The sequence below is a fragment of the Pungitius pungitius genome, chromosome 11 (genome assembly GCF_949316345.1).
Source record: "Pungitius pungitius chromosome 11, fPunPun2.1, whole genome shotgun sequence".
In the NCBI taxonomy this organism is placed as follows: Eukaryota; Metazoa; Chordata; class Actinopteri; order Perciformes; family Gasterosteidae; genus Pungitius; species Pungitius pungitius.
The window spans coordinates 467366-475833 of NC_084910.1; the positions used below are offsets into that span (position 1 = coordinate 467366).

At 44.4% G+C, this 8468-nt stretch overlaps 1 protein-coding gene across 1 annotated transcript; it reads left to right on the forward strand.

The window, feature by feature from the left end:
- Positions 1-1731: 1731 nt before the first annotated feature.
- sox4b (SRY-box transcription factor 4b) lies at positions 1732-6281 on the forward strand. The gene has a single exon (XM_037454464.2). The coding sequence runs from the start codon at positions 2371-2373 to the stop codon at positions 3652-3654; it is 1284 nt and encodes a 427-aa protein (XP_037310361.2). The 5' UTR covers positions 1732-2370; the 3' UTR covers positions 3655-6281.
- Positions 6282-8468: the final 2187 nt, after the last annotated feature.

Below are 8468 nucleotides of genomic sequence, written 5' to 3' on the forward strand. Positions count from 1 at the left end.
ATTAGTTTTGATGTGCAGAAATGTGCTCCATTGAAAGTTCAAATCATTTCATTGGCGACATATTGCAAATACTGGTGATTTCTACTTACGCTGTGGTACTTAAATTCTCTTTTATTTCAATGCATGATCTCCATGGCCACAGTCATGACATTCACACGGTGCTCAACACACACACACAGCATCGCTTGGATGCCTCTCCATCGCGCAGAAGCATTATGTAATTCACCCTTGATAACTGTTCTGGAAGCTTGGTCTGAACTCGGTTACCTTTCCAAAATCTTCTGCCACACAGCCGAGTCCTCTCCGGCTCTGCGACGCCATCTAGCGACCATCCAACACAGCCTGTTTCCACCGTGCGTCTGCTTGTCCCTCCTCACCTCTCTCCTTGTTTTTTGGACTCCTTAACTGATTAAAAAGTGAAATAAGTGAGTGATTATTTTGGGGGTGTACTGCGTATGATCCGAAGAAACAAAGTTGACTTGTGTTTACAACATAATGGTTTCTGTTAATAAGCATTAGAACCAAAAGCAAAAAGTACAAAGATGGCAATGATTATGTTCGCACGGATAGTGTAAAGTTGGCAGGTCAGGCTCATAAACACTGTATTTTACATGTTATCATGACTCAGGAAGAAATCAATTTTTCCTGTTTGATTGGCAATGCCGGTCATGATCGTTTTGTTTATTCTGCCAATGCTATATTTTATACACAACTTTTAACTTGGAAATTGCACTTGTTCCGTGCGTAAAAAGAGAACCGTTGCGTAAATGCGCATTGCCGCGCATTCTCCTGTCACCTGCTCTTGTTTGTGTCACCGCACGGCAAACTGCACTCGTTGTCAGTTTAGAGGGGTGCGGATGTGTTTGCTCGCAGACACAATCTGCACACATCGCCACCTGCTTTTCTTCTCCGCCTCACTTCTCTGTCTGGTGTGCGGGAGAGGGCTGGTTCGATGAGTGTTGTGTGACAAAGGACCGCCCAACCCCACCTCACGGAGAGAGAGAGGAAGGGGGGGCAGCGTCAAGCATACAGCTTGGTTCTTTTCTCACACCAGCTAAACGACGATGATGTCTCCATGAGATGTTTCTCTGTTTATGAGGCGCTCGTTCAGAGGCTTAACTGTTGAACATGTTGATCTCGATCAGTGACCACCTGTAGGCAGGTAATCATCAACTAAAAACAATTAACTAAGCAATTAGTAAATCCCCACTCTTTGATTTAAGTGGTTATTATTGACATTATTGTTGTCACTGCTATTATGACAGCATCATTCACATAATGCAGGTGCAGTGACTCAGAGTATCTCTATTCAGTAATAAAGGTGTGGAGCATTCATAACAACAACACTGGAAATGGGTTAATGGTATTACCAGGGTCTATTTGATGTATTCTGTATTACCCAGGCACCACAGCCTCGTGTTACGGTTCCCATGTGGTGAAGCATACTTAGCTCCCCATATAGCTGTTGGTTAATGGTATCCACACGGGCTGGTGGTAGGAGGGTAAAAAGGGCTTCCATAACATAAACCAGTGTCTCTTTAAAAAAAACTGAAGTTTCTTGTTGTATTCTAGAATGAGGTCAGACACGAGGCTCCTCATTGCACGCGCTGATTATTATTAGATTCCATTTTGGGCCAATCAGCGGCGAGGGGGCGTGGGTTCAGCTCAAAGGCAGGGTAGTGACAGACTCCTATTGGTGGATTTTTATCGCCGTTGTATCTCGTGGAAGGGATAAATACCAGCAAGTGGGACCGAGACTGGAGGGCTGCTTGCAACTCGGTCTACAGATGGAAGGTGGACTGTGTAACTCTAGGTGTCTTTTTTTCCTCCCCGGCACGCATGGCTTTTGTTTCTGAGAAGAGGGAACAGAGCTGATGCAGAGAGAAGCACTCGCGTCTCACACTGTAGGCTTGGGAGCCTTTTTGGAAGTGCCCGAGCGCACGGCGTGGCACTCAGTGTGCGCGCAGCAGCCGCACAGACTGCGTTCAGTCCCCACACGGCTGAACCGATTCTATAACACAGAAGGGAGAGACTGAGAGAGAGAGAGAGAGAGAGAGAGAGAGAGAGAGAGAGAGAGAGAGAGGGAGGCAGATAACAGTGCACTCAAGGAAGAGTGGGGCTGTGCTGTCTGTTTTATCACCAACGGAAACTGGAAATTAAACTGTTTTTTTTATTTTCACACATCCAGCCTTTTAAGGCTACACTGGACTGAACTGTTCCGAGTTTACTGCACACCTCGGGAGTGAATTATTCCTTTGCGCTTTTTTTCAAACTGAAGAGGAGGAGAAAAAGAGCTGAGTTTGCTTTTAAAGTGAATCGCAGGGACCAAGGAGAGAGGGATAGAGACTCTGTTGCGTGTAGCCGGGCAGCATGGTGCAGAAGATGAGCCACGCGGAGAGCACCGCCGAGGCGCTGTCCTTTTTCGCCGGAGATTCCAGCTCCGACTCCGGGGCGTGCATGGACCTGGACCCGGCCGCATCGCCTCTCTCCCCGGGCTCCGCGGCTTCTTCAACCGCCGGGGACAAGCTGGGAGAGAACCCCGCGTGGTGCAAAACGCCCAGCGGCCACATCAAGAGGCCCATGAACGCGTTTATGGTTTGGTCGCAGATTGAGAGGAGGAAGATCATGGAGCAGTCCCCCGACATGCACAACGCAGAGATCTCCAAGAGGCTGGGGAAGCGGTGGAAGCTTCTCAGAGACAGCGACAAGATCCCCTTCATCAGAGAGGCGGAGCGTCTCAGGCTCAAGCACATGGCGGACTACCCCGACTACAAGTACCGCCCGAGGAAGAAGGTCAAATCAAGCGCCTCCAAGCCGGGCGGTAACGGGGACAAGGGGGAGAAACTCAGCAGTAGCTCCAGCAGCACCAGCACCAAGACATCCTCCTCTTCCAGGAAGAATGGATCCAAATCACCCAGCAGCAGTAAGTCCCACAAATCACTTTTCGGGAACAACAACAGCAGCAGCAGCAGCACCAAAGCATCACCGTTTGCCTCTGACCACGCATCAGAGCACCACCACAACTCCCTCTACAAGTCCAAGTCGGTCTCCTGCTCTTCGGCCAAGCTCATACCGGAGGGCAAGAAGCCCAAGCGGGTGTACGTGTTCGGGAGCAGCGGGGCCAACTTGAGCGTCAGCCCCGCCTCCTCCTCGTCCTCCTCCTCCGTGGCGGTGCCGGCGAGCCCCACGCTCAGCAGCTCGGCGGACTCAAGCGACCCGCTCAGCCTGTACGAGGACGCGGCCAGCGGCCGGGAGGAGGGGGCCGACTCCCCCGCCAGCAGCAGCAGCGGCAGCAGCCCGGGCGGGTCTTCGGAGCGCAACGGGGGGCACACGTACAGCAGTCGGCGGGCGTCCTCGCCGACTCCCTCCGGCTCGCACTCGTCCGCCTCCTCTTCCTCCTCCTCCTCTTCTTCGGAGGACGACGAGGAGTTCGAGGACGACCTGCTCGACATCAACCCGAGCCCGAGCTATGACAGCATGTCGCTGGGCAGCTTCGGCTCCTCGGCGCTGGACAGGGACTTGGATTTGAACTTTGAGTCCGGCTCCGGCGGCTCCCACTTCGAGTTCCCCGACTACTGCACGCCCGAAGTCAGCGAAATGATCTCCGGGGACTGGCTGGAGTCCACCATCTCCAACTTGGTGTTCACGTACTGAGTGAGCAGAACGCACGAAGGGAGAGAAGAAGAAGACAAACAAACAACCCCGAGAGGTGATGTCCTACGAGCTGAAATGTGACCACACACAGAAACAACGCAGTTCCTGCGGGGAGTGGGCGTAATAGTTTGTGTTATAACTAGCCTACAACAGACTAGTAAAAAAAACCCACTGAAACTAGTCCAGATATAGGCAAGAGCTGCAAGTCCTTGGGAGGCTGAACTTTCAAGCGAATAACTTGCCCACTTCGTGCTTTTCCTGGGACGCGTGGACCGGGGGCCACAGACGTGAAGGGGAGACAAACGGAGGCACATGCGTCGGTGTCCTGACGGTGAAACTCCTTTGAGTCCCGAACTGTTTCTGAACTTCAAAACAACCCAACCGTGGTTGGTTCGCACCGTGTGCAGTCCATTCAGTCAACAACAACAACAACAACAAAAAGGGACAAACGTTTTCACAACTTTTTACCAATTGCAAAGTGAAGTTCACCACTAACAAGGTACAGAAATAGGACTGTCGTGCGACATTTTTTTATTGTGGTGTGTCACCGGGAGGGATTTTTTAATGAAACCGAGGTGGGTTGATGTTTTTTAAAAGTCGAATATTTTCTCAAAAGCAAAAAAAACATGTTAAGCATGATCGCCTACTTTGTTCCTATCTTGTGCTGAGATTTTCTGTGAGACTGTCGAGCGGTTTAAAACTAGTTTTAGTTATTTAAATGGGTAGGTGGCGCTCGCTTTCGGTTCTTCTCTTTAAAATAAGGACATTGAAATAATCACCAGCTGTTGTAATTTCTCGAACTTCAGGATTCACACTCAAACTTCAAATCTGTGCTGAACTTTATACACGTGTTCTCTACTATTCAGGACCAAAATGATTTGATTTCAGATGATAGTTATAGAGAAATCCTCACCGATTTTTTTTCATCCTCTGAGCTTTGTTTTGTACATGTATTCGGATACCATTTTATATGGGATGTTGTATTTATATACTGGGCCAAGCATTTTTGACTTGATCATTTTTTTAATTTCTTGTACACATGATCTAGTCCTCTTTGTTTCTTACACGGTTGTTTGTCGGTATGTCGCATTTCCTTCTCAGGCGAAGGGCTAGAGTTTTCAAAACACAAAACCTTTGATTTAATTTTATATTTAAATGGACACACTTTTTGGACACTTAAAAGAGAGGAAACAGTTTGATTATTTTCTCAGTGTATTTTTGTACAAATCTATATAGAAAACAGGGGAAGTCAACAATCGGTTTGTGTAGCCTGCTAATACAGCTGTATTGGATTTCCTAATGTCAGTACCCCGGCAGGCTGGTTTTCATGCTGCCTTCAAGTGATCATGGTAAGCTCGTACCTATGACTCTATGTCGCCTGTTCAGATGCTTTTTTTTTAAAAGACAACCAGCAAAATAGACCTTCTATCACTGTGGTGCCTATTGTTTGTTTTAAGAAATGAAAAGCACCAAGGTATTTTATACTTAAGTGACCTAACAAGAGGAGATAATATTACTCAGTTGTGTTTATGGTGTTTTAATCCACAAATCTGGCAAATACTTTTCACCAGCACATACTGACAAGACTCCTTTGATGTCCAATCTCGACATAACTGTCAGTACGGGCATGATCTACTTTACCACGCAGTTAAAGGATACAATTACGATTTTTCCGACAGCACTTGAACGCAGCACCAGCCTTTGTATCTGCCTACCTTCTACGTTTACAGTGCCACTCTGCAGGCTCCTTAAAGATACAAGAATGCATTATTTCTCGAGGCTGCCCTGTGGACCATTTGGGTTTAACAGCGTAACTATCTAAAGCAGACTCTTTTTATTCTTTGCATTTTCTTTCATATCACTTGCCTATGACAACAAATGAGGAGATTGTAGCTTTACATTTGACATGTTTCTTGATGTTTTCATTAATTGATGTCACATTTGCCAATCAACCTTTGTATTTAACAGGCTATGGATAACACCAAGCAAACACGGACGATAACATCAAGCATATTCAAATTTCTGACTTGAGTTCCGCAACACCTACTTGTTCTGCGTTTCTCATTGTATTTGAATATATAATCTTTTGTACTTGTCAGCTAACTATTAGCTAATAATTGTTTTAGTATCTTTATGGCATGGTGAATAGCATTTGTATTTCAGATTCAGGTTAATAGCTGTTGTGTTTTTCAGAAAAAAAGAAAAAATGAGGAAAAACGATGAAACGTGAACTCGATCTTTGTATATTTGACTGTATCATAAAGCAAAAAGATTGTGTGTTTATGTACGTTGTTGCTATCGAGGACAGGCACTGTCTAGAACTGCTACCTTTTACACATCCTTACTTACATTTAAGGTGGTCAGTTCAGGACTTTTTTATATATATATGAAAGCATTTTTTTAAAATATATTGACTTTATTTTTCATCCATCCTGTGCAATATGCTGTGTAGAATTATCATTTATTGTCTCTAATCATGCCATAAACAAAGGAACCACCCTTTTTTTGAGAAAGGGGGGAACTCATGCCAGCTAAATTGTGTCCATTCACTGCCTGTCAGATTGTTGATATAAACTTGTGTACAGAACTTTTTCAAGGAAGGAAATAAATATCAGCTGGAACTGAAACTCTACAACTCTTTCTTGATTCTTTGTCCCTCCTTGACTCTTACAAGAACATAGAAATGGACAGAATTAAAAGCAAGAACAAGGCCCATCGCAGCTATTAACTTACCGCACAACCTACCTTTTTATAACCACAATATCTGGCTTGGTTCTAAAAAGTGGTTACCCTGTGTGAAGAGATATTGCATTTGGGAAATCTAAGTCCCCCCCCCCAACAATAACCCACCTCATACTTTACAGCAAAGCAAACATTATTATTGGAAGTTCAGCAGGAAATGAAAGTGAAAGATCAATTAATTTGGTAATTTTTTGATAAAAAGTTGTCTACATACATACAAATATCTACATCAACAGGAAAAGGACCGACCTCAACGTTTCACATTAGGAGCGTAGCTGCAAATCCGCCTGAAGACGTTTTTGTACACAACAATGCTTTCTACGAATGGCCCACAGATGGTCCACCAAGCCGTTGGAAAGCGCACACACAGCCTTTTTATTCCCATTTCCAATACAATAGGTAGAGCTGATTTGATAGCAGGCTCCACCCTCTATGGTCTTGATTCTGTAAAGCCTTTTGGAAGCTTACAACAGCACCCTGGAGCCAAGAAATAGATGCATTTATATAGACTCAGACGGAGCAAATCAATAAGATTATTTTAACCCTATCGTGACACATTTGATATATTTTAATGTTAAGCCCCATAAGGCTTATGTACACATCATGCATTCTGAATCCATCTTAGGGAGTGTTGATCTGAGACTTGGATGTGCCATAATGAAGATTATAAGGCCATAAAACGTGACATAGTTCTGAACTATAGACCAATTGTAACACTAACAAAGATCAGGTACATTATTTAGCACGCACCTCAGACTATTTTATGGTTTTAAATTCTTGTGGGATCTTCAATTTACCAAGCAAATCCAAAGTGATTAATAACATTACCATAACATGAATCTTTACAGATATACAGATGTTTCCTATTATATTTTGGTAAATAATAACTGCTTAAAAGACGATCATTGTAGAGAAAACCTACAGATAGATATGTATATCTGTACCCTTTGTCCCGTTGATCCCCTGGGTAATCTAAATGCAGACTCATCCCAAGCCTTGAACCCAACATGAAAGGCTGTACCGACCCACTGGAGCTCCAGAGGACTGGGCTGCTATTAACACATTTGTACATTGTACACATAGCATATCATTCACCTAGCGACCACAGCAAACTGGTTTTGAAGTGATGAAGATGAGCAATTTCAGCCATCCCTGTGCTAAGAGGACTGTTTCATTAATAAAGCGCTCCAGGAGTAAACAATTATGTTGCCTGCTTAGGTTTGTTTAATTGCCTAAAATATGTTCTAGCTAAAGAATAAAAATGTGTGTGCTCATTTACAACATTAATGAAATCTCAGCGCATCTAAGGGTCACTTTTATTGTCTGAATGATAAGGAATAGCAGTAATAAAAGGCTGTTTATAGGAGAAGACACAATTATCAGTTCAAAGGGTAAATCTTCTTGGGCTTCATCCCAGAAAAAATGATTCCATTCTATTGCAGCCCGTTGTGCTGTGTGCTGTCTGTCTGCTGCTCAGACAGTCATGTTTTCCCTTCCCCCTCTCCCAGACAGGCCCTTATTATAGGGGGAAGGGCTGGTTTAGGAGCAGTCAGCCAAGGGCCCTCCAGCATAGCTGATGAGCACGTCTGTCTGTCTACGTTATGTGTGGTTCTCTCTGTGTGTGTGTGTGTGTGCAATTCTATGCATAAAGTGTAACCACATGACATGGTTATCTCATGGTTGGACCAGGCACTGTATCTCACGCTTTTTTATTTAATGTGGTGTAAAACAACGAGCTGTGTACCAATGCAGGAAGAACCCTACACTGTGTTCTTGTTATGTGTGACTTCCTTGAAGCAATACATACTGTAGGTATGCATTAGATACACAATTAAATAAAGATAGCAAGACGTTAAAATAATTTGCTATATTATGCAATGTGAAAAAGCAGTACCATTTGAATAAGCACATTGTGCATGCCAAATTAGGGGAACTGCTTGTGTATAATGAGTAGGGAAGCAACAATATGTTAAGTGTTCATAAAAACACGATTATCAGGTTAAGAGCTACATATAAAAAATATTATGCCACAGGACATAGCCCCACCCCACGAGGTCTGATTCACATTAACA

Coding starts and splice junctions, on each gene's coding strand:
- sox4b (XM_037454464.2), top strand. CDS start 2,371: ATGGTGCAGAAGATGAGCCACGCGGAGAGCACCGCCGAGGCGCTGTCC.